The sequence below is a fragment of the Stegostoma tigrinum genome, chromosome 26 (assembly GCF_030684315.1).
Source record: "Stegostoma tigrinum isolate sSteTig4 chromosome 26, sSteTig4.hap1, whole genome shotgun sequence".
NCBI classification, from domain to species: Eukaryota; Metazoa; Chordata; class Chondrichthyes; order Orectolobiformes; family Stegostomatidae; genus Stegostoma; species Stegostoma tigrinum.
Window position 1 is genome coordinate 18,034,764 of NC_081379.1, and position 27,613 is coordinate 18,062,376.

General features: G+C 39.0%; 1 protein-coding gene across 5 annotated transcripts in view; it reads left to right on the top strand.

Moving 5' to 3' along the window:
- The window catches only part of ttc28 (tetratricopeptide repeat domain 28), a 705,429-nt gene that overhangs the window by 502,170 nt on the left and 175,646 nt on the right, over positions 1-27,613 (top strand). For all 5 annotated transcript variants that reach the window (XM_048556329.2, XM_048556332.2, XM_048556331.2 and 2 more), the window contains 4 exons: positions 18,462-19,803; positions 24,586-25,109; positions 26,089-26,198; positions 26,862-26,991. In XM_048556329.2, coding sequence (XP_048412286.1) covers positions 18,462-19,803; positions 24,586-25,109; positions 26,089-26,198; positions 26,862-26,991 — 2,106 coding nt within the window. The remainder of the gene's footprint in view (positions 1-18,461; positions 19,804-24,585; positions 25,110-26,088; positions 26,199-26,861; positions 26,992-27,613) is intronic.

The following is a 27,613-nucleotide window of genomic DNA, read 5'->3' on the forward strand; positions in this document are numbered from 1 at the left end:
GTGTTATGGACTGTAGAAAGTCTACTACATTTTATTAACTGAAGGGATCCATTCACCTCTGTTACTTACACACTTTGCAGAGTAAAGTGATGCCATACGGTGCCACAACACAGCTGCCTACAGTATTGTGTGCAAAGGAATTGCCTTGATTCTTGGCAATTGCCCATCATCTCCTGAAACAGTTATCAGAGCACAAATAAGTAAATAGATTGGCATTAAGCCAACAGAGTCAAAGAACTTTGTTAACATCACAGCTGGTATTTTAAAATTCCATGACACAATTCAGTTTCAAGTTAACCCTGAAAGATCTAAATTTCAAATCAGTAAGAGTTCATGCATTTATGGAATACTGAAATGTCTATTTCGTTTATGTTTGTTTCCTATTTATTTAGTTTTACCCTTAATGAAATATAGTCGGTAATATTTAGTCCACAGGAGTGCACTGTAAATGAAGCCTAAAAATGCAAGCGACATACCATTTGTATGATATTGATTGACACCTTCTTGCCAGTCTAAATTTGACGGTGGTTACACCATTAGGATCCAGTTGTATTTGCGTGAAACCATTTCTACCTCCTATATGGGAATACAAAGCTGGTATGTACAGAGTGTTTTTTTAAAATTTTTTTTGTTGAATTACTTGTGACCATTGCAGAAACAGGGTTGTATAGCTCAATCTAGCATGTATGGCCACTGAGCTTGCAAACTCCCTCGCTTTCATAAGTGGAACTTGTGCATTTCTGCTTTGTACTTCTGTACTTCTATCCCTCTAATACTTTTTCTTTATGTTGTGGATCTGAAATACGTTGCACTTCTACCTGTTACCCTCGATATCACCAGAGTGTCTCCCTTGGCTTGCTTCATTTCTGGAGCTGACTTATTTACTTTTCACAGATCCTGATTGAGGTCAGGATCCCATCACCGAGTCACCCTTTCTTTCTATGTGATCAGCTGGCTTGAAGTCAGCCCTTATCGTGAGGAGATTCTGAATCCCCTGTTTATATCTGTCAGCCAGGTTGATTAGGGTTGTTAACTTGGCCCAAACAAGGATCTCATAGTCAATAAGAGCCACCCAGTTCTAATCACTGCAGGTGGCAGATTGATCCTTGGTGAACCAGATGGTTAGTTGGAATTAACAAGCATTACAGCTACATATCAATCAGTGTAGAGTCCAACAAGAAGAGCTGGCACTGCTGCAAAATGACAGCGTTACTGACCTTTGTTGTGCATTTTCTTCACTCTCAAAATTCCGATTCACACTCATTTCAAGACTTTATGCTTTGTCACTTACACAACCTTTGGCAGTGATTAATTGAAGATGATAGTAGGAGATGAATGAGAAATTACTGAAAGCGAATAAGTCTGGGGATGTTCATTAGTGATATTTTCTGGGTATCCCCTGCTGAGAGAATGATCACAAATCATTCCTGGGACCCTTTTTGAGAGGGTTGCCACCCATGCTTCCTTTACCAGAAGTGTCCCAGAATGGAAGAGAACCTTCTTGGTATTCTCTCAAGTAATCTGGAAGAAGAGCAGAATTTGGTCATTGCACTGTAGTTTCCACCTGTGCCTCATGTGTGTCTGCTTTCCTTTTCTGTTCGCAGCTGGCCTCATGACCCTCAGATCATCTTGTGCAATAGTTGCCCGTGCAAAATGATAGCTGTAGATAGTTCACTACAGGGAAATTGCCCTTTGTAATATAGGTGCAATAACATTTACAAACTTTTTTATTCACTCACAATATGTGGGCATTGTCGTCTTGGCTAGCATTTATTGCCCTTGTCTATTTATAGAGTCATACAGCACAGAAAAAAAACACTTTGGTCCAACTCATCCACGCCAACCAGACATCACAATCGGACCTAATCCCATTTGCCAGCGTTTAGCCCATATCCCTTTAAACCCTTCTTATTCTTAGACCCATCCAGAGCCTTTTGAATGTTGTAATTGTACCCATGTTCACCACTTCTTCTGGCAGCTTGTTCCATACACGCACTACCCTCTGCATGAAAAGGTTGCTCGTTAGGTCCCTTTCAAATCTTTCCTTTCTCACCTTAAGCCTATGCCCGCTAGTTTTGGATTCCCCTACTGGAGGAAAAACAGCTATTTGCCCTGTCCACGCCCCTTATGATTTTGTAAATCTCTATAAGGTCACCCCTCAGACTCAATGCTCCAGGGAAAATAGGTCTAGCCTATTCAGCCTCTCCCAATAATTCACCCCTTCAACCTTGGCAACGTTCTTGTAAATCTTTTCTGCACCCTCTCAGGTTTAACAACATCCTTCCTACAGCAGGAAGACCAAAACTGCATGCAGTATTCTAAAAGTGGCCTCACCCGTGTCCTGTACAGCCGTAACATGACTTCCTGACTCCTGTGCTCGGTGATCAGACTAAAGAAGGCAAGCATGCCAAACGTCGTCTTCACCACTTGGTCTAACTGCTGTCCTTGAGAAGGTGGTGCGAGCTGCAGTCCACTTGCTGTAGGTAAACCCACAATGCCGTCACTCACTTGACGTGAGATTTATAGATGGTAGACAGGCACCGGGGAGTCAGGAGGTGAGTTACTTGCTGCAGGAATCCAAGCTTCTGACCTGCTATTGTAGCCGTTATATTAATATGACGTTCTAGTTCAGTTTCTGGTCAATGGCAATCCCAAAGATGTTAACAGTGGGGGAAGATAATGATGGTAATGCCATTGGATGTGAAGGGTGATTATTACATTCAGTATTGTTGGAAGTGATCATTGCCTGGCATTTGTCAGTCCAAGCCTGGATATTGTTCAGGTCTTATGCGTTCGAATATAAGAGTGCGGCAATATCTGAGGAGTTGTGAATGGTACTAAACATTGTGTAATCATCAACTCACATCTCCACTTCTGGCCTTATGATGGAGAGAAGGTCCTTGATGAAGCTCCTTGACTAAGGACGCTGAAGAACTCTTGCAGAGTTGTCTTGAAGTTGAGATGATTGATCTCCAACCAGCACAACCTGTTTTTGCATTTGTACCAAGAAAACACCAACCGATGGAGAGTTTTCCTCTGATTCCCTTTTACTCCAGTTTTGCTTGGGCTTCTTGATGCCACATTGATTCAAATACAACCTTGATGTCAAAGGCAGTCACTTTCACCTCACCTCTGGAATTCGGCTGTTTTGTCCATGTTTGAATAAAGACTGAAAATGAGTTAAGGAATTGAGTGGCTCTGGCTGCACCTTAACTGGATATGACTGAGCAGCTGCTGCTTGATAGTACTATTGGTGACACATTCCATCACTTCATTGATGATTGAGTGTTGACTATTAGAGTAATAATTGGCTAGGTTTGATTTTGCTTTACCTATACAGAATATACTTCGGCAGTTTTGCACATTATTGGGCAGACACCATTGTTGTAGCTGTACTGGAACAACTTGGCTAGTTTTGCGCAGGTTCTGGGACAGTAGTCTTCATTTGCACTGCTGGAGTGTCATCAGGGCCCATAACCTTTGCAGAGTGCAATGCCTTCAACTATATATTGATTTGTCATGGAGTGAATCAATATGGCTAAAGACTGGAACTTTTGATGCTCGGAACTTCTGGTGGAGACGGAAATGGATCATCCACTTGGCAGCCCTGGCTGAAGATTGTTGCAAATGCTTCAAACTGACATTTTACACTGATACCCCCATTAATGAACACTTGAACATTCTCCTGTGTCCAGTTCATCTTTGATTTGTGCTGGCACACTCAGTACTGGGTGATGAAGAAGTCCTATGAATGCTTCTTCAAAACCTTTGTAGGTGAAACTAATAACATCTCTTTCTCCATCATGTACTGGAGAGAGGACCTGTCATGTCTTCTCTTCCAAATGCTTTGCAGCACCGCAAGTCATCACCCAGAAGAAAGGAAAGCTTATCACCGTTAGGAACATGTGAATTAACATGATCTTCACTAAAGTACTGAGTGTACTAGCACAAATCAAAGATAAACTGGACACAGGAGAGTGTTCAAGCTCAATTACCATGAGTTGAAGCTTTTATTTTAATGCTGGGAAAAAATAATGTCATGCACGACTTTAAACCGAGAAGAAAAATGTGATCTAAGAGACCATGGGAAGACAGCATTGCTAACAAGACTAATGGTGATCAGTGTTGTGTTGTTCTGAGTGGTAAAAACTGGGTGTTTTTCGGGATTTATTTAAAACATTTCAATGGTGTGTTAGATGTTGTATTAGTCATTGAGTTTTATCTTTCTAAAGTGAGTATTGTGCTTTCCATTGGCGTCTTATTTAGTGATTGAGTGGTACATCAATTAGGACAGTTTTGGTATGATACTTAAGGCTGGATGTTTTACCATCAAAATGGGTGGTTCATGTTTGTAAATTTCTCAAGAAGAGCTGCTTCAGCTGACATGCCTTGAAATAAAAGATCCTGTTAAATTCAGCTTTTGCTTTGGGAACATGGGCTAGGATAGAGACAGGTGAACTAACCCCAGGAGCAGATGTTAGGTGGCATTTCACAGGCCCACCTTCTTTATTTAATACTTTGTCCCAGTTATTCTAAAAGCTATTCAGCCATCACACCTCTCCCGCCCCACCAACCCCATGAACCCTTATATTCCAACGTTAACTCCATGCCAAGTTATGACCCCACCTAACACGTTAGCGACTTAGCCGGTAATCATAATGGATAAATTTCAGGAGCTTTGTGAAAATGTTGAAAATTATCTAATACAGCTCTCATTGAAAAACTCCCATTCGTGAAACCCATTTAAAACCGTTCAATCCAATCAATTCATTCATCTGTTCCAAAAATAAACACAGTACCAGTATCAAAGAATGCTTTGAGGAAATAACAAGTCACATAGATAAAAGCAGTAGATGTACTTGGATTTCCGATTTCCAAAAGGCATTTGATGAACTGCCACATTAAATGTTACTTCTCAAAATAAGTACTCATGGCACAGAGAGTAACACATTATCATGGACAGAGAATTATTTGGCTCACAGGAAGCGAGAGTAGGGATATATAGGATCATTATATGGTTAGTAAGTTGTAAGCAGTGGCATGCAGGGATCAGTGCATGGGCATCACTGTTTATAATCTCGAAAAATGATTTGGAAGAAGGAACTGAAGGAATGGTAGTTAAGTTTGTTAATTATAGAAATGCACTTGGGAAAGTAAATTGAGGGTAGTAAGCGTTTACAGAAGGATTTAGATAGGATAAATGAATAGGCAAAAATGTGGCAGCTGGAGTATGATGAGTAAAATGTGAATTTGTTCACTTTGGCAGGAAGAATAGAAAGACAGTACACTATTCAAATTGAGAAATATTACAGAACTCAAAGGGACAAAGGAACCTGCAAGTCCTGTACATGATTCACAAAAGGTTTATTTGCATGTCCAGCAAGTGATTACGAAGATGAAGTAATTGTTGTTTATCACAAGGGGGCTGTCTCCTTACTTGAGACAAGATACAATAATATTAAAAACTGTTCAGAGAAGGTTCACTGAACTCATTTCTTGGAGGAGATATTTGTCTTACAAGGAAAATTTGGACAGTTTGTGCCCATATCCATTGGAATTCTTGCTATTATTGTAGGACCATGGAATCTTCCTCATTCATTGAAAATACAGCCATTTGTTTCTCAAACTATTTTGAGAGGGAGAAAAGTGTAAATTTTTTTTCAACATTTTGAGTCAATATGAAATTTTTTTATTGACATGCTGTGCTCTAGAGATGGTGACCCAAATTTTCTGATGGCCAAATAGTAGATTCTATAGTGTAGATGGGAGTTGCATTTTGGGAATCTGCAGAATCCCCAACATTGCAGATTTCAAGGGAATTGTCTGGGAAATTGAGGCTACTGATTGGCAACATCCCAATGTCTGGAGCCCTGTACGTTTAAGCGTTGAGGGTGATCCAACAATGCTGTTTGAACTTAGGACGGGGTTTGATGAAATCAATGCAGAGGGGATATTTTCCCTGATAGAGGATTCATAACAAAGGGGACAAGATTAAAACTGAAACTCCACTTGTTCTTTCTGATTACACTCATAAATAAGTTATTGAATAAGAGAGAAAGACATTCTCTTCAGCCAAGAGGCAGTGTCTGCTGGATCAGTGGAAATTTTCAGGGTGGAACTCAAAAAATAATAATGTATCGGCATGAAGGGGTCATTTGAAAGGCAGACAAATAGGAATGAGGAAAACCTCAACTGTGATCTAGTTCATGGTGAATATACTTAAGAGACTGAAGTACCAAAGTCTTTCTCTGCTTAAGTTCACTCTCTTGCTGGGCTAGTATTTAAGTTCTTTAACTCGGACTAAAAGTGTGCCAGTTTGTCATGGTTTAACCTCCCTTTGTTCACAAATAGAATATGGCAGGTATTCCCTACCAGTGCTGAGGAAGGGTCACCGGACCCGAAGTGTTAACTCTGTGTTTTCTCCTTCACAGATGCTGCAAGATCTGCTGAGCTTTTCCAGCAACTTTGTTTTGTTCCTGATTTGTAGCATTCACAATTCTTTCAGTTTTTATTCCCTAGCAAATGCTGAGGAATGCTCAAAACAATGGATGTGAGGTGTTTATTGATGGGCTGACAAATGAATGATTTGTTTTTGGTCTCTACAGCTGAGCTTGTTAGTATTTTTATATATTTCTTTAATTAATTGACCATAGTTTCTCTAGCTGTTGTTACCATTATCTTTCGAGAAATATTCTGCAGTGATTTTCACATTGACCCACACTCTTCTTGTGATTACAAATATATAATGCAAAGATATAGATTGATTCCTTTCCATTTTTAACTCAGCGGCTTTTCCTTAGACAAACTTCTCATGATCTTTTGATGCGGTATTCACAAAATTGGCAGATCCCTGTGCATTATTGTATTCATGTCCCCACACTGTACCTTCTTTCTTAGAATGGCATGAACACCTGTGGTCAGGGATTTGTATTCCCTGTTAGTGCTGAAAGTGGCAAGTCCAGTTCACCATTCATTAGTGTTTATGCATTTGCATATCTTACAATTGAAAAGTAAAAAGGTTGATTAAAAACAGAATTTGATATATAGAGACATGGTTATTTTAATCTGTATTAAATCATACAAAGTGGCTGTCACCTTAAAAGTTCTGTCAGAAGATTCCAGGTTGTTGTGAAAACTGACGAAGCAGAAGAAGTGACGAGAACGTACAGCAAAGGGAATTGACACATCCTGGTGCAGGAAATTATTGGGTGGTGGTTACTTGCTGTACACTTTCATTACGGCAACCCTGAATCCGATATTTCAATAACACTGAGGCTGCTCATTAAAAAATAATAAAGCAGTGATTTATAAAATGAGCCCAGTGCCAACTATGTGCTGTTCATTTCAGCTTTGGCAGCGCATTCTACATTTGTCAGAACTTGCAGGGAGAGGAGATTTAGAAACGAAAAATTGTTTTTATATTTACAAAGTGAGAACATGTCTTTTACAAGGGTACTTAATACTGAGAATAACAAGACTAAATATTTATGTTGTTTTACAGAGGAACAGAATAGTGCAGAGTTTTAAAATGCTAAAGTACGGCTGGATGACCTTCATGTCAGAAATGGCATGTTCCTGCTCAAAGATTATATAGTTGCCAAGAGCAACTAGAAAAACACTAAGCAAATTGAGACCAAACATATAGAACACAGAATAGTAATTTATTCATGAAGAAAAGAATTAAACTTTTCCTGCTTAATAACAGACTTGAACAAGATCTGCTTATTGTTTAATTTGCATGGCTCTGGGAGCGCTTTGGGAGTCCCACTGAATTATTAGTTTAACCACTACATGCATGGCATGCTGCTATTGTCGTGAGCTTACATGAAGGTCCCTAAAATATGTTCATTGTTATATTTAAAATCGTGTCAACTGTATATTGATCAGATGCCAAGAACACACGTGATATATGAGAGTGGAATGTTTAGCAGGACATTACAAAATATAGCCAAATAAAAGCAAAATACTGCAGATGTTGGAAAATTGAAATAAAAAAGGGAGAATGCAGCAGAAACTCAGCAGGTCTGGCAGCACTAGTGGAGACAGCAAAAAAATGTCAACGTTTCAAGTACAGAGAGACACTTTTTCAGAACTGAAAGGAGCTGGAAAATGATGGGATTTTTTTCTGTTGAAATCACGGGAGGAGGAGCAAGTGTGGAAGTGACAAAGGGAGTTTTAATGATAGTAGAGATAGGGATGTAAAATAGGGGTGAATGGAAAGTATGCGGGCCCTCTCTGCTGAAAGCAAGGTCAACAAGGCACAAACAAGACATGTTTGGGGGAGTGGGAAAGAGGAGCGTGATGAGTATAGTTGTAATCAAAATGGAGGAAGGAGGTCATTCTCAGAAATTGTTAAACTCAACACTGAATCTATAAGGTGTTTAAGCAGAAAATGAGGTGACGTTCTTCTCGCTTGCACTGAGCCTGAAACACCATAGCAGGCCCAGGATAGTTCAGTTAGCATGGGAACAAGATGGTTTATTGAAATGGCAAGCTACTGGAAAGTCAGGATCATTCCTATGGACAAAGTGGTGGCATTCTAAAAAATAGAAGTGTCTTGAGTGATGGCAGTATGTGTCACAGGTGGAGTGTTCCTTGTGAAATGCTGACTGCAGAGGGAAGGGGAAGATATGGTCGATGGTGGTATTGTACTCTGTGCAGCAGAAATGGTGGAGTTGATCCTTCTAAACTTGGAGATTGGTGGGATGAAACGCTGTTCTAGAAGGCTGAGAGCCGTGTCCACCACAGTGGTGATTGAGATGGAGGGGGGGTGGTCTGGTGGTGTGGGGGTGAAGGTGGTGTGGGTGGAATCCTCTGTGAAAGGAGAAAAGACTCTATCCCTCCTCCTAATCTTGCCTCTTGCCACGTTTACCTTTCTAACTGTTCTTTTTGATTCTGAACAATCTACACTCAGCAAAGGACTACATTTCATCCTATTATACCCACACTTTGATGAATTCTGAACACAACATGACACTCAACTCTTTTTCTGTCAACTTTATTTCTCTCTCCACAGACGCAGCCAGACCTGCTGAATTTCTCCAGCATGTGTTCCTTTCGCAACAGAATTTCTGGGCAAATGGCTAAAAATGTATATTGATTATTTCCAAAAGCTGTGTCAGGTCAAAGAAAAAGCAAAGGGAAATTCCATTGTTGATACATGCAAGAGATTCCATAGTCACCTGGAGAAGCAGTGAAGTATTAGGCCATATTCTGTTTGCCAGGTGGTAAATTGCAATGATGCTGTTCACCTCTTAGTAAACAGTGGCCATATTCGACACCATTTGCTACATCTGCAGCAGTACAAATTTTTAGTTCTGGAAGCAGATTTGAACTACGGTGATCAACAATTATGGCCAAAATTCCTGTTTAGAACTGATTTATGTTGGCATATCTTGTCATCACATTGCCCATTTAGTGCCTATCCTCATTCTTTCACCAAATCAATTTTACCACTGCCTTGTGAGTTGAGAATGGTGGTGGAAAACAGAGGAAGAATAGATTGGACTCCAGTAGGTCAGACCAAACTGAAATATTTTATGAGTAATTTCAGTCAGAAGTATTGAGTGAATTACCTTGATCTGCTTTTCTAACATCTTTGCTTTCTTGTATCCACCCAATCATTAAACTCTATTGCCAAGAAATAGCCACTGAAATCACGAAAAGTGCTGATAACTTCCTTGTTGCAATGCTTTAGCGCAGTGCTGTTCACACTGTTGCAGGGCTCTTCACAATCACAGTTTACGGTGGAAATGGACCAAGGTGTGTCAGGGCAGAGGCGTTCTCCAGAAAATAGAAACTAAACTGGACAAGCCGCATCTCAAACAATACAGAAGGAAAAATGCTGTGGTGGACATCCAAATGCTGATAGTATTCAACAAGACTGGCAGCAGCACTAGAGACGAACAGAGTTGATGTTTCAGGCCCCCTGTTTTCACCCGCCACAGATGCTGATGTCAATTTCTGAAAATTTACACATTTTCTGTTTTGCAGTCACAACACCAGTGTTGGGCAGGGACAGGACACTCTGTGACATGTGTGTCACCAAAGTCACTGCACAGTTGACAAGGTTCAATTGAGGAATGTGATAGAATGCTCACCATTTGTTTGTATGCGTGCATGTGTGATAAAATTCAAGGAAAATAATACCAGGACAGAATTGTGCTGCTGCCAATCTTCTCAATAGCCACTCTTCCTCCATACTGCATTGTGGCTACAGCATATACAATCTACAGGATGTAAAGCACCAATTCGCTAAGCTTGTTTCAGTATCTCCCTTTCTTGAGACCTCTAACACTATGAAGTTCAGGAACAATAGTTCTGTGAGAGCGCCATCACAAATCACATACCATCCTGGCCTACCCATGTGCCCTTTGCTACCCTTCTTCCTTTCTTACCATTCGATAAGCCTAAACTCTCTACTTCACACCGCTGTGGTAGCACCGTGACTTTAGAACTATGCTTGTTCAAGGAACATACCAGCAAAGCTAGCCATTCAGCTCCTCAAGTTTGTTCTACCATCCAATCTGTATCTCAATTCCAGTTACCTATCTTTGTTCCATTTTCCTTGGTAATCTCATCTGATAAAATTCTATTGATCTGAGTCCTTAAACCTCAAATTCATGCAGCATTCAAAGCCTTTTGGAAAGAGAATTTCAGATATCGTCAGCCTTTTGTGTGAAAAACACTCTGTAATATCCTTCCTAAATGACCTGGCTGATGTTTGAGTATTATGTTCTCGACATTCCTAGAAATCATGTCTCTGTCTTCCTTATTGAATTGTTTCAAAGTTTTAAATTCACCCAATGGATCATCTCTCAAATCTCTAAAACCAGTGGAATACATATGAAATTTATGGAAGCTGTCTCTTAATCTCACCCGAGTAAATCAAAATCTAAAACTAAATGATATCTTCTAAGGCCAATGTATCCCAAAATTGAACACATTTGTCTAGATATCTGTTCCCCAATTTCCTGTGAATTTTGATGTTGGAGGCAGTCCAATTGGCATTGGAGTTTGATTTGTTGCTTTCTGCTAAAGTTTGATGAAAGGTACATTTAGAGAATAGTTTCTGGCCACTTAGTAGGAAATAACTATCTACCTTTTCATAATGTGTGAATAAAAATGCTCCCAACAAGATATTCCAGGTGCACTAATAAAATCTGTTCTAGAAGAAACATAGTATATATGAATCATTGAAAAAAAACTTTTCACGCAACTAACAAGCCAATTTTCAAAGTCTATTCCCAGTAAGAGACCAATCACACACGTTGTCAGGAATTATATAAGATGAAGGAGGAAGCACAGTCCAGAAATACTACTATCCTGGCTTTTGCAATAACTTAGTTTGGACACTCCTATTCTTAATGTTAGTATTTCACACATGCCTGACTGGCTTGAAACAAGTCCCATGAGAGTGATGTTCTTTGCTGGGATATGCTTGGCTGAATATTAGAAACTGTCTTGTATATTGCCTAAACGAGTGTCATTGGGCTGTTTAATCATGGATGACATTGGAGCTGGATTTTATCCTACCTTCTTCTGAGATCCGTATATGCTTTTTGTAGCGGGGAGGTGGGCTGCTGCCCAACAATGGAAGCTGGCTGAATTTTCTTTTCCTGTCACTGGGGTGCCACAACTGCTGCCAGATTGTACTAATGCAGCAAAAGTAAAGGATTTGCATACAATTGACACATTCAATGTTCGGTGACATTCAGAGGGTATTTGATATACAACTGGAGTAAAGTAAAAAAATAATATTTCTATGTAAGTCAATGTGACAGGTGTTTTTGTGAATAGCAAGCTGTTCTGAACATTAATACAATACACTATCAATGTAAGTTGAAGAAAAGTTATTGGTGAGGACACTGGAAGAACTTGAGTGATGTGCATTAGTTTTTAACATCCGTCTGAAGATAGGCAACAAGATTTTGGTTTAACATTTTGTCTGAAGCAGCTTGGACTGCGCAACATTCTCAGTCATTTTCCTTCATTCTAGATTCTGTGCTAAAGTCTTCAAGTTCAGCCTGAACTCACAAATTTGTTACTTAGCCATGACAGCCACACTGAGACAAACAACCCATGAACCAACAATATTTGATTTATCCAATCGAGAGAATGGTAAAGCAGTGTGGTTCACATTATAAAGATTGTATCAGCATAAATTATGAAAGAAGTCCAGGAATGGAATGGAAGGATTGGGAGAAAGAGACATGTCGAACAACTGAGTATTCCCACTTCTGAAGCACTTTCTTTGCTTACTGTTGTTAGAACATTAAATAAGGTGTTGGCATATTGTGTCCAAGGAACAATTTTCCATTCAAAACTCATGGGCCACAAACTGGTGGTCATTTGCCATTGATTTTCAGAGTTATCTTACTTGTTAAGGTTTTAACCATTGTTTTACTTAGGTAATGACGAATATGAAGAATGTCACTTGGCTGTCTAAAGGACTTAAAAAAAATGTTGTTGGCCTTCTTCCACACTGCAGGGGATTCTGTGATTCAATTCTAAGATTCTATGAATTGAACAATTTGTTTTGCTAATAGAATAGCAGCCTCAAAATGAGCTTGAACAATTTTGATTTGGTTGATTTATAATGTTTGGTGATTTTTGATTGGCTTTTCCTATGCAGTAAGTTAATTAAATTTGACTTTGGCTGGTTACCAGTTGATCAATGTGAAATTCATTTGGATCTGCACAATGCACAGATTGTTGCACCTTTGAAGTGCAACACTGCAGATGCAAGATTTTTATTTAATGTGGGTCTTTCACCTGCAACAAGAAAACATGAGCCAATAAAGAGAGATTGAGGATCATAATGACCAACTAACATAGCTGAAATGCAAGAGGAATGTGACGAAACAGTGACCAATAACGCTAACTAAAAAGTGCATTTGTACTCCAGTGTTTGGGGAAATTCAGCCCATTAAGTGATATTATTCCACCTGAATTACTTTCTTCCTCTCTCACTGCTATTGTAAATCAATTTTTCCTCTGTACTGCCAAGTTCTGACAAGTAATACTGTATTGAAGTAGCAAGATTATTTTCTGCATTGACTGATAAAGAATTTTTTCTTTCTATTTGTTGAATTGTGGAACTTGATATTCACAGTCGTGCCATGATTCATTGTGAAAGAGATTGTATTCTTGGCCAAAAAGGCCCCTTTGGGTTTTTAATCATTTCAGTGGTGGCCAATTGCTTCTGAGCACTGCAGACTTGCAGTGTAATAGGCAGTGCTCCTTGGTTCTTTATACATTTTGCAATCATTGTTAAAACTAAGCCGTAATAAAGCTATCTTTATAGTCATTATATCAATATAATGCAGGCTCTCCTGATCAATGCTCAGTTCTGTTGGTCTGTTTTGCATTGTTGCTGTGAAAATACAGCAATAAGAAATATCCGTTTTTCACTGAGATTTCCTCAGTTTCCTTAAGCTCTTGATGCTACAACATTCAGCTGGAATTTTTTTTTTCTCTGTTTTTAGAAAAGCTCAAATTTCTTTCTGCTTTTTTGGAAAATTAAAGAGCAAACAGTAAAATCAGCATGGCCAGTGGATAAAATGGACTTGAGTGGCTCAGATTTCGAGTGGCTTGAAAATGGGACTGTAATGTGGTCGAAAAGCTGCTAAATTAGTAGCAGCTGTCTAATGCTGACTGTATTACGGAGGCCCCATAAGCATGTGCCATCACATACCTACTGTACAATCTGCATAAAAGATGGTGTGGCTCTGACTTGCCCCCAACCTCCCAAAAAAAACTTTGGGTAGAATTTAGATAACAGCCAATTAGAGATTGGAATTATAAATCATTCGACAAGGGTCAAATTAGAAAAGACATGCCAAAATTCAGTGTATTTTTTCATGCAGTAATTTGCCTCCTTTAGTTTAAAGCTACATTGTTGATTAGACTAATCCAGCTAGGCCTTAGCCTGAATAAATATACAGAATCCATAGAAGTCCATGAGAGAATTGCGCAGGCTTAAAAGCAGAGTGCACCATTTCATGATGCTTCAGTGTGTTGCCTGTGATTTCAGTTTTAGTGATCGATGCTCAAAGACTATGTTCTTGTCCTGATTTTTTTCTAAATTTTAGCACTCAGAATCAAATGCTCACTCAAGCTTGTTTTAAACTGGACAGTTTGATTTTGTGAATTGTCATTTGGCTAATACAGAAAAGCAAAAACAAACAGTACATAAAGTACTGTGCTCTGCTGCCTGTTTTGCGATTATGCAGTATGTTTTTTCTTTAGAAAATGCATTTCTTCTATCTAGATTTGGATTGAACGGTGACAGCCTTATGCCAGATACTCAAATGAATGCCAGTCACTTTTGCCTGCAGCATTTATCATCAGCAGCCAGGGCACTTGCTGATTTATTTTCCTGCTCTTGTTGCAATTTTCTGCAATCTTTCCTGCTGCAGCATGCAGTTATTTGCATGGTGATCCATTGTCCTAGCTGGCTGTTTAAAGGGTTTTCCCATGGTGGAACATTGCAGTTATTCTTTATGTTCTGTGGTCATATTGGGAAATTGATAAAGACACGTGGCATTTAGGGTAAATTGACAAATTGGATCTGAAATTGGCTTAGTGACAGGAGACACACTGTTTCCATGACTGAAGTCTGTTTTGCAGTGCTGTAAAGTATTGGGTCCCTTATTATTATTTGTGATGTTAGAAATTATTTAGATGAGAATGTGGGGGTGAATGATAAGTGGATGACACAGATTGGATGAGTGGCTAACAGTGAGAAGGGATGGCTTAGGTTACAGGAGGATAGAAACAGATTAGTCAAATGGGCAGTTCAGTGGCAGATGGAATTTAACTCTGATAGATGTGAGTTAATGCACTTTGGAAGAAGTTACAAGACAAGGGAGTACATGATGAATAGCAGGACAACAGGAAGCTCAGAAGAACAGAGCGACCTTGGGCACTTGTCAACAGATCCCTGAAGATGGCAGGACATGTCTATAGGGTGATTAAGAGGACATAAGGGACGATTGCCTTTATTATTCATTCCATAGATTATAAAAGCAGGGAGATTATGTTGGAACTTTCCAGAACTTTGCCTAGCCACATCTGGAGTACTCTGCACAGTTCTGGTCACTGCATTGTATGAAGAATCTGATTACGCTGGAGGAGATGCAAAGAAGATTCACTAGAATTTCACCTGAAATGGAGCATTTCGGCACTGAAGAGAGGCCAGAAATCTTGGGTTGTATTCTTTGGAGCAGAGAAGATTAATGGGGGCCTGATGGAGGTGTACAAGACTGAGGGGCATGGAGGGTGTCTGTGAAGCAGTTGTTTCCCTTAGTGGAATAGTTAAGAAGAAGCGACATACTTTTAAAGTGAACAGCAAACATTCACAGAGAATTTGAGCAAAAAGTGTTTTCTCCCAGCGCCTGGTGGGGATGAGTGTACTGCCTGGGAGAGCAACTGAGATGGGAAAACTCATCATCTTTAAAAGTACTTGGAAAAACACTTGAAGTGTAATAATATTCAAGGCTATGGGTCTGGTGTGAGAAAGTGTAGGATGTGGTATATTTTACAGACTCAATGGGCTGAAGGGCCTCTTCTGTGCTGATTGAGCCTATGATATTTTTGGTCACTGCCTTGTAAATGTGCAAATCTGTACTCGTGTATATATTTTCCTGAGTTAGTCTCATCGTGAATCATGAACACTGTTATGCACTTTGGTCACAGTGGGAAGCTGATAAGGTTAAAGCACAGGGAATCCAGGGTAACTTTGCTGGGTATTTCGTTTTGAATCTTTCTGCCATTGTGGATTGGCTGAAAAACCAGGTAGCTATAAGTCCTTTCAACGTGAATTTATTTCCCGCTAGATACCAGAGGGAACTCAAGTCCACCTCTAAATTTCCATTCCACAATTGACTGACTGAATAGACTTGATATCTAACATATACCAGAGATTCCAGAGTACTGTGTACCGGAACGTTCGTTCCTTCAGATCCCTAACATTAGTTGTTCTGAACACTTGGCATGATAATTTTCTTGTTCAGTATTATATTAATCCAAACCCAACAAAAGATCAAAAATTTGATTTGATATCTTTACCAAGTAAGCTAGAATCAGCTGAAGAAATGAGAGGATCACTTGTATCCAGTTTCTGCTCAACTAGCAATTGTTCGGAAAATTTAAACAGGACTCCCAGTCCTGATGATTATCCAGTTAATCCTGCTGGGAAAATATGTCTCGTAGTTGGCTCAGGATCTGATTGTTGGCCTTCACAGTTGAATGATCAAATAGTATCCATTGTCTGTGCTCTATCAGGAATAATGGACACTTGGGCAAGTTACTGAACAGTGCCAACAACAGTTCTCATGAGAGAAAAACTAAATAAAACCTAAATAATATGACACAGTCCTTTTAAAAGCAGTTGGACCTCAGCGATTTGGATCTAATTGACTCCCTTCTTTTTCAAAAAATGTCTTTATTGACAAACTCTGTTGATAGTGTTTACAACAGTCTGAATACATGGGAAAGGCTGGTGAACAGTAACAGAAAATGTTAGAAATGTAAAGCAAGACACTTAACATTTGAAAGAAAGACAGGTTAATATTTCTTGTGAAAGTCTCGACTTTAAAACATGGATCTGTGTGTTTTTTTTTAAATTGCTCATTGGCCATTTTGAGCATTTTCTTTAGGTTTGCTTCTGTTTTTATTCTGATCCACAATGCATGGTATTTAATCTGAGACTGATGTTTTGTTTTGACACCAAGATTTCTGCTTTTTTAACTTGGAAAATTTTGTTTCAGTAACAGAAATGTTACTGTGTGCCAGAAAGAATTGAACTTCTGTGGTGAGACCATTGTGGACAGGAATTTCCTGTCCCATGCACATCCTGGACTGGGGATTTCTTGAATTCATTTTGGAGGTGATCATTACAGGAGGTTAGGGCTACTGAGCAGAGAGAGAGTTGTTGACTATACAGCCAGAGACACGGCTGCATCAGAATTTTAATTAATTCTGTCGTCTTCTTTAAAACCTAAGAAATATACAATTTTGCTATTTTAATTAAATAGGAAGAAAAGTTGGCATTTTCCTCATATCAGGAATAGTAAGGCCTACTTGTGTGGCTGTATCAACTTTTAGAAATGTGCTGCATGTATACACACAAATATAGTAAAAGCAAACCAAACAAGTTTAAAAAGTAAGGTGGATAGAGTTTTCTGAAAAAGGGTCCCGACCCGAAACGTCAGCTTTCCTGTTCCTCTGATGCTGTCTGACTGGTGTGTTCTTCCAGCTCCACACTGTATTATCAGCCAACAGAATGTTCCTCGTATGAAAGGAAATAGTTGCATGAGCTTTATAAAATAAACTTGTAGGGAAATTAAGAACATAAGGACATGAAAACTTAAAGGTGAAGTCCGCATGTTGAATGCATTAAATGATGGGGGTCTTGGGGAAATGTTCCCCTGGAGAAGGTTTGAATTTTTAAACCAAGAGTGATGTGAACTATTTAATTGTAGGTGTTTTATTTAATTCAACAAGAACGACTTATTATTCATACATAGGGAATTGGCCCAAAGGTGCTTCATATGAGTATAATTGGGGTAAATTTGATACTGCAAAAGAAGGAAGGAGATTAATGACTTGGATAAAGAAATAGCTTTTGGTTTTGGGAGAGGTGGAGAAGCTTGGAAAGTAAATTCACATGCATAGGTCCTAAAGTCTCCAGTAGATAGTTAAGTTGAAGTAATGTACATTGGGATGAGGGTTGGGTAGTAGGGATGAAGGAGGTTTGCAAGATATGGAGTTTAAGGCCACAGAGGAATTTGTGCTGAATAATGAGAATTTTAAATTATAAATCGATGTTGGCCAACTTCTCATGATGAAGGTAAAAAGGATGTGCTGTGTGTTGGGTAATGGTAGCAGAATTTGCATGAACTCAGGATTATGGAAGTTGCAAGTTGGAATATTGGCCAGAAAAGAGTATTGGAACAGTTCAACTTGGAGATAACAAAAGCAAAGATAAGGTTTGTAGTGGAAATGGGCCAGAGACTGAAACAGGTGATGTTAGAGAAGTGGAAGTAAATATAATTGTGACGAAATGGGCATGGGGCCAAAAGCTCACTTTTTCACTTGTAGAATTGATACGTGATCATCACTGTGTGAACACAATTATCTACAGTACAACTAAACAGCAAAATGGTATGGAATTACATTATTATCAAAATTGCTTTCTCTTAAGATGTAAATATTATAATTCCAACTGCAGGAAAGGGGGATCGATAAGCAATGTTTGCAGTGGGAATTATAAAAGATGGAGTACACATGTCAGGAACCACAACTGATAATCATAAATTAGATCGCAGGAGAACTGTAAATTAGTGGTTGAAAATTCAAACTTTGGTTAGGTAGTGCAGTGATTAAGAATTAAATATCTGTTTTTTTTTGAAGATCATTACCAGCTAACTGATCCTGTTTGTGATTTTGTTGATTAGGTATCATTCACCAGATGAAAGGGGATTATGAAACTGCACTGAAACTCCACAAGACCCACCTCTCCATTGCTCAGGAGCTCAATGATTATGCTGCGCAGGGAAGAGCCTATGGGAATATGGGCAATGCCTATAATGCCCTGGGAATGTATGACCAAGCAGTGAAGTACCACCGCCAAGAACTACAGATATCCATGGAAGTTAATGACCGGGCATCACAAGCATCAACCCATGGTAACCTTGCTGTTGCATATCAGGCTCTGGGTGCCCATGATAGGGCTTTGCAGCACTATCAAAACCATCTAAACATAGCACGAGAGCTACGGGATATACAAAGTGAAGCCCGGGCACTTAGTAACCTAGGCAACTTCCACTGTTCAAGAGGAGAATTCATTCAGGCTGTTCCATATTATGAACAATACCTACGCTTGTCACCTGACCTACAAGATATGGAGGGAGAAGGAAAAGTATGTCATAACCTTGGCTACGCCCATTACTGTCTGGGAAACTACCAAGAAGCTGTGAAATATTATGAACAAGATTTAGCACTAGCCAAGGACTTGCACGATAAACTTAGCCAGGCAAAGGCCTACTGTAACTTGGGCCTCGCATTTAAAGCTCTTGGTAATTATGCTAAAGCAGAAGAAAGTCAGAAGTATGTCCTATCATTAGCCCAGTCCCTGAACAACCCTCAAGCCAAATTTAGAGCTTTAGGCAACCTAGGTGACATCTTCGTGTGCAAGAAAGATGTGAATGGTGCAGTTAAGTTTTATGAACAGCAGCTGACTTTGGCTCATCAGGTTAAAGACCGGAAACTTGAAGCCAGTGCTTATGCCGCTCTGGGTACTGCATACAGACTAATACAGAAATATGACAAAGCATTAGGATATCATACACAAGAGCTTGAGGTCTATCAAGAACTGAGTGACTTGCTGGGAGAGTGTAAAGCACATGGTCACCTTGCAGCAGTCTACATGGCACTTGGCAAATATACCATGGCCTTCAAATGTTATGAAGAGCAATTGGAGTTGGGACAGAAGCTAAAAAATCCCAATATTGAGGCACAAGTTTATGGCAATATGGGAATCACCAAAATGAACATGAATGTAATGGAAGATGCTATTGGCTACTTTGAGCAGCAGCTCGCGACATTGCAACAGTTGAGTGGGAATGATGCCGTTTTGGATAGAGGACATGCCTATGGAAATCTGGGAGACTGCTATGAGGCATTAGGAGATTACGAAGAAGCTGTCAAATATCACGAACAGTATTTATCAGTGGCTCAGAGTTTAAATCGGATGCAAGAGCAATCCAGAGCCTATCGGGGACTTGGAAATGGGCATCGGTAAGTACTAAGCTGAATGTGATCTGTGTTTGTTCACTGTGTGAATGTTTGTGCATGTGTATCTCTCCCTGTCTTCTCTGTGCACATCAGATGCTGTTGCTGCTCAGTCACTGCGAAGAAATAAAATACTCAGATTTATAACATTTCCTAAATTGCACTTAAATAACTCTAAATACATTTGGTTCAAGACGATCTGTAAAATCATCTTAATTTAGTTAAAAAAAGGTAAATAAGTGTCTGTGTAATCATCTAAATGCAGTAAATGAGGAGTCAGATCAAAGAAAAGCAAAAAGATCTTTATATCCTGTTATACTACTGTTAGCATATCACATTGACACATTTGTATTGCTGCTATTTCTTGGCTGTAATTGAATTCTATAAAAACCATATGCCCATCATAAAAGAATGCACACTTTTGGGGAAAAACTGGGTGGGGTAAGTGAAAATGCCAAGTTTTTGAATTGCTTTTGCCATCTTTTGCATGGAGACCATTCAGTACAGATTCAGAATATCTCTTGGGGCTCCACAGCTAGTGGGTTTTTGTGCTGGCATTGATGTTGGGCTGATGTACCATTAATTGTTCACTTAAGGCTCTCATTTGGTGGCAGATTGGGGTTTGTCTTGCAATTCCTGACTTAATCGGGGAAGGGATAGGAAAAATGTGGGGAACTTAACTACTGCTGTCTTACCCTATTATTACCAAATCTTGCCATGGGTACAAGACTGAGACCCTAGATCCATTTACTCTGAACTAGGCAGGTAAAATTCATACGGATTTCCTGTTCCTGATGAGCCCACAGTGGAGGTGGCATGTGTGAATGCTGGAAGAAAACAAAATTGAACTTCACTGTGGTATCTGTCATAATGGAATAAACTGCCAACACTTTCTATGCCATTCCATGCATGACAAATTAATGCCGAGGGAGCAATTAGCATTTGTTAAAGAATGCCCCGAAAAACAATCAGATCCCTTCAAATTAAAAGGGAGAAAATTGAAAAGTCCAAATGATGGCTGCCGATCTTGGAATAATTAATTCATAATTAAAAGTCAATCCAATCTCAAAAGGCATTTTTAGTGGTTAGAGTTTCACTCAATTAAGTGACCTTTAAAAGGGGTGTGACAGGATGCAAATTGCAAGATGGATTATAAATGGAGGGAAAGGATTGTTGATAAATTGGCATTCCCCAACATTAACCCTTTGTCTCATTGCTAAAGTAGAGGTGGATATAAGAAAGTAATCTTTCCTATTTAACTCTGTATTGTTATTTTCAGTCTTGTCCTTTAGGATGATCGTATGCACCATTTCTGTCTCCTTCCCTGGCTGTCACTTAGGTTGTAACAGACAATTGGCAATCTTGGAGCACTTTTTGACATTGGACCCATATCATTTGCACTGCAATGGCTTCTACTTCAGCATCTGTAACAATGCCTTTCTTTGCCAATGCTTTGGTTTATCTCCTTTTGAAACCATCATCAATGTGTTTTGTTAATCTCAGGCTCAGTTATCCTGGCTGGCTTCCATCTTCCATCCCTCAGTTTGTGAGTTAGGATGCTGGCAGCTGTGGAGAAGAGCCAGATTCTGTCATAGAGATAAGAGAAACTAGTCTCATTACAGAACAGAAGTGAGAAGGAATGCTTAGCTGTTTATATATGCATGTTCTGCAGTGGGTCATTACTGAGATAATCAGCCCTGTTAAAGACTCAGTCCTGACTGGGGTAGTACATCAATAATTAATCTTTTGAAGCCTAACACAACAGAGGGAGTATATTCAACAGCATTTCCACTCACGTGTTTTTCGGACAGGAACTTCTTTAGCGCATTTTATTTCGAGACAAACGTTTGACTGTAGCAGCACATCAAATTCACTGACAACCTAATTTTCTTAATCTTCATATATGTGCATGAAATTAGATCATTCTGCAATAGGTAACTTAATTGAGAGGAAGTAACACAGAATGAAAGTGTTATCTTTCTTGCTGCATTGCACTATTCATAATGGAAGCATTTACTGGGTAAAGGTGGCCCCAGCTGTGACAAATTATTTGAAGTATTTGATTACAATGTATTTTGTAATTCTTCTGAGTAATATTTCCCTCCTGAGACCATTTTAACAGGGTACTCTCTGAACAATAAAGCCAGCAGGAAGAAGTACAACAATTGGAGTTCTATTGCTGTGCAGTCCAGCTGGAGTTAGCTCAGAGTATGGAGCAATGTGCTATCAGCAGCTTGTGATCCATCAGTTGCACTGGTTTTGGGAATCAACTATTGAAATTTATTATATTGCAATTTTGTACAATGCAGTCATGTTATTGTGCAACTGACTGACCTCACCGTACCATTGAATGTTGCTGTATGTCTCACAGAAACACCTCAACAACAAAGCTCTGTCACGAGTTAGCATACTTACCTCTCTGACTGACTCTGTGGTAGTGCAGCTTTGTCACTGTGACTGATTAGCCCATAAGAGTGCCGTGCTGTTTTGCATGACTTACTGACTGACCTCATGAGTCCTACGTGGAGTCCTATGACTGACTGACAGCACAACAGCCTGCTTGTGTCATTGGACCAACTGACTAATCCTACAATAGTACAGCCCTGTCATAGTGTGACTGATTGGCACTCTGGTAGCAGGGCCCCTGATTTGAATCACTCTTGCATATCCTATTACTGTAAGCACAACTATTTATTTATATTAGTGGTATTCATGCAGTTCTGTAATTTAACATAAATTCAAATGCTTCCAGGCACAATTGGTTATCTTGTTTTCTACAATATAACAGTTCTATTGCAATGATCATTTAATATTGAAAAAAAAATTTAAATAGTTTTATCAAAGAATAGCATAGTTGCTGTATAGGATGTCAATTAATACTCTGTGAGTTATTTGAGTCACTGGTAAGAATTAATCTTTGGTGACTGGCATTTATAAATGATTATTAAGATATAGTGCTGAGTGAAACAGAGCTTGAGGAAAGTATTGAGAATCCAAATGTAACTGAATAATTGTTATTAAAAGAAAAGGTTAAAATGATTCATGACCGTGCTTGCTGGTGTAGAATGATTGAATTTTACATCAAAGGGTTCACTGTGAGTAAATCCTCAATTACGTTCAAAGAGCGGTGATCTTCTTAGACTAAATTTACCAAACTGAAAACCGGACGAAGTTCCCTTTCATTTGTCCTAAGCTCCTGAAAACCTCCAGATGTACAAAACGTTGATCTGACAGCTTCCAGTATTCTCGACTCTGTTCACTCTCTCTCCTGCTTTTCACAAATTAAGTTCAGGCCATGACCTACACAGAAATGCTCCAGTGACGAGCAAGTGTTATGATCTATCTACACAGTGCTGTTATAAGTATTGTTGGTATCAACCTGTTGAAGCTTTGTTTTTGGACTGATTGCTTCAGGTGTACATGTCCAGGTATGTTAGGAAATCACTGAAGACAAGGCATGGAGTGGTAGGATACAAGTGGGGCTTTGACGGGAAGTACTAAATAGAAGCTCACTCTTTAGCAGGGAAGGAATCATTGGTTTATGGCATCATTTGTTTGACTTAGTCTGCTAGTGTCTGCCCGATAAAAATGGTGATTGAGACCATAAAAACCCTCAAGTATGTAGATCTACAAGTGATCACTGTCACCAGCAGATTTCGGTATCTGTCACTTGAAATTAACATGCTCACTGTCCAACAAGAATGAAGTGTCACGGTGTGATCCAGAAGTAGTAAGGTTGTAGGAAAAGAAACCTAAGAAGCACACAGATGGTGAAAAATAAAGTGTGTCTGCTATGAGTTATTGAAGTGCAACATATACTCATTACTTTAAATTAACTATATTCCTGTTTGTTTTTGTCTCTGACTAATCGGTCTGCTTTAACAATTCTGTCAGACACAAAGTTATTAGGAAATTCAGAAAGGCTGACGGCTGTTAATTAGGAAAAAACAATAAGTTGACTAAAATCACAAATGTAATGTTAGTGAGGGACAGGATGATTGCCTGTATGCTGCTTGTATCTGAAATGTTACATTGTTATGTAATAGATTATTGGAGAAATGCACATTTCGGAATGTGTTGGAGTTTGTCTGTGCCCAGGGCATTTTTAATAGGCTGAGCAGAAGGAAACCAAGAAACACACAGAGCTCTGAAATATTGTGTTGTAAATATTTTCTGACTTATTAAGTTTGTTTCTATATATCTCTAGGATATACAGAACACAGTTGCACAATAGCAAGCATTTAATTTCACAGTAAGTTTCACATGATGATGTCATATATCATGAAAAAAGATTGGAGTGGTGAATCTCATTTATTTCAGTCTTGATTATTAAATCCATTCAGTGTTTGCAGGTAAAATACAGTGAATATGTCAGCAGGACTTTAAATCTGTTATTTCTGCAGATATCTCAAGAAATAACATTTCAGGAGATCAGAAGGAAAATTTATCGTGTGATGTATTTTACAGTTTTATATTTTATGAGTTGGGCATGTGGAAAGTGCATTAGTAATGCTAGCTGTAGCAAAGTCAAAAGCTTATTTGCCGTAAACACTTTCTGCTGCTTGGCAAACCATAAGATACTTCCTGCAATTATTTTTAGTAGTTTTGATGTTACATGACACTTGCTTTGGTACAACTGTCACGTGTCTCCTGTCTTTTTACAATTTTGTTGTGCATCTTATATTATGAAAAATCTATTCCAAAACCTTAGCGTAGAATCCTCATATGTTGTTACAGGCCATTAGCTTTTCTATTCCTGAAATCAAGTGAATTTGTTTGTTTGCACAGGGCAATGGGGAACCTTCAGCAAGCTCTTGTGTGCTTTGAAAAGAGATTGGTAGTAGCCCATGAACTTGGAGAATCATCCAACAAAGCCCAGGCTTATGGGGAGCTTGGCAGCCTGCATAGCCAGCTAGGAAACTATGAACAGGCAATTTCGTGTCTTGAGCGCCAACTAAACATTGCCCGCGAGATGAAGAATCGGATTCTGGAGAGTGATGCAGCCTGTGGTCTTGGTGGAGTTTACCAACAGATGGCAGAATATGAAACTTCACTGCAGTACCATCAGCTTGATTTAGAGATTGCCGAGGAAACCAATAACCCTACATGTCAAGGTCGTGCCTATGGTAACCTTGGATTGACTTATGAATCTTTAGGAAATTATGAACGAGCTGTAATGTATCAGGAGCAGCACCTGAGTATTGCTGCCCAGATGAATGACTTAGTAGCCAAAACTATCGCATACAGCAGCCTGGGGAGAACACACCATGCCTTACAGAATTATTCGCAGGCTGTCATGTATTTACAGGAAGGTATGTGCTCTCTTACATTTATATTCTGTGATCTCTGATATTTTTTGTCTAACACTTCTCCTTCTCCCAGGACACTAGAATTTTTGATGCTGTGCCCATTGATTTTGGTATTGCTATTTTTACATAAAAAAATGCAAAATGTGTTCCCTAAACAATTAATGACTCATCAAATATAGTGGAGATTAAGAGCAGCTTAAAATGCAGTATTGTCACACCAACCTTGATATTCCTCGAACATTTTTGTATAATTACAGAGTCACATAGGGCTGATTTTTTTTGTGTGGACATTTGCAAAATTTATGCTGAGACCACGGTGAGCACAGTTTCCTTTAATGGCCTCTACTACTTCTGATGGACATCAGCGAAAACCCTTTGTTTTTCAGTTGCATAGCTTCATGTCTCCATACATAACATTTACTTGAGTTCCCTGTATTTTTGTTAGTATTGCGTAATTCAGACTTGTAAACTCGGTGTTTGGTTTGGCTTGGCTTGGCTGTCTTGGACCTGGTGCCAGCTGGCAATGTCTGCAGGACTGTCTGCAAATGATCTTGGGCAAAGTTACTTCTTTTTCTATAGACTGCTCTGTGAAAAGGCAACTGTTTTTGAGACATTGAAAATATATCTAATTGTTGCTTTGAGTTTGTATCCACTTCACATTACAGCGAGAGAGCCAGTGGAAATTAAAACTTTACCCCAAAATCTCTGCATTATTTTAAAATTACAGTTGTGATTTTCCTTCAAGAAGACCCAGGTTACTTTCTGTTGTCATCCTCATAGCATAATATTCTAAAATTCACATTCATGTATGTTGTTACAAAAATGTGAGTGCTCTATTTTCTATTTATGTGTGCATTAAATTTACTTTGATGCTGTTGTTTCTTTTGCAATCTAACATTTCTGATGCAAGTTAGTTTTCCAACCAGCACTTGGTAAATGCCTTGGTGGTACGTGATATGTAAACTTTATCTTTCTTGTTAAGGACTTAGGCTGGCAGAGCAGCTTGGCCGCAGAGAGGATGAGGCTAAAATCAGACATCGACTGGGCCTTTCGCTGTGGGTCAGCAGAAACCTCGAAGAGGCGCAACACCAGGTACCTGAAACTTAGAGAATCAAATGAACGAAATGCGTTATAATAAAAATAGATTATAACCCTTAAGGTTGGAGTTCCACAAGGCTGAGTGCTATATTTTTAGAAGCCCTGTTTACTTTTCATTTCTGTTGTTTCTTCCTTTTTTTAAAAAAAAGGAAAAAAAAATTTAAAAATGAAAATCCCACATTACATGAAAACAGATTTCAATGCAATAAGCACCTAACAAATAGTTGTACTAACCTCTTATTTTTCAATCACATTTGATGTGCCAGAGATTTTTAAAAGTACAGGAAAATTACATTCTGTTTATTTAATCACAGGAAAATGAATATCAGGTGTTATCTGCAAATGCGTATAGGTCTCGTAAAGCTCGATATAATATTTAAGGCCACAGGAAATGGTGGTGATGTGTTACAGAAACACTTTGATATACGTACTGAATAGGCAGGAGCAATGGATAGTGAAGTTAGCTGCTGTAACCTCTTTCCAATGGCTGACAAGAATCTCTCTTGAATTTACCACCTGCCTTTGGCACATGTTGAAGGATTCACAGATTGATAATTAAGCAAGATTGTCTACTCCAGTGAAAGATGCTTAGGCATATAAATACTGCATGTGGTGGATTATTTATAATATTAGTTAAAGCATTTTTTTTCATTTCAGCTTTATAGAGCATCTGCCTTATTTGAAAACATACGTCATGAAGCACAGCATAGCACTGATTATAAGCTTTCCTTGTTTGACCTTCAAACGTCATCCTATCAAGCTTTACAACGTGTGTTGGTTAGCCTGGGTAAGTAACATTTTGGAATCAATTCCTGGCACCCTGGCTGAGCTTGTTTACTTTATTAGGTGACTTTTTTTGACTCTCAGGCAATAGCTGACATCCAGTAAAAGTGAGTGTGGCCTAGCCTGTGCCTTTATTGGTTCAGCACAGCATTCCTTTTGATATTTAATTCAGCCACAATAAAGAAGCATTGCTTTGCATGGTGCAGTACAGCTGAGATTGGGAGCAATGGATCAGATGAAACATAAATCCACATATCACTGTGTTCCACCATGATTTGATCAAACCAGTGCAAGGCTGCACTCTGCTATCCTTAATAAGAAAACACCACTAAAACATATTAATCTGCTTGTTCATTTCAATATCTTGTGGGACCTTCATTTGTGCAAATTGGCTGTCATTGCTGACTATACATGACAATGATTGCATTTCAAAATGCAATTAATTGACAGTAAAGCACCTTTCGAGGTCTTGATGACCCACTTTGAATTGCAAGATCGTTTTTCTTTAATTGGCAATTTTTACTCTGATACGGCTGTATTGTATAAATGGAAGATGTCATTTCATACAATATGGATTCTGTGGAGCCCAGGCCCAACCTGAGAATATTTGTTGACGAAAATGATAG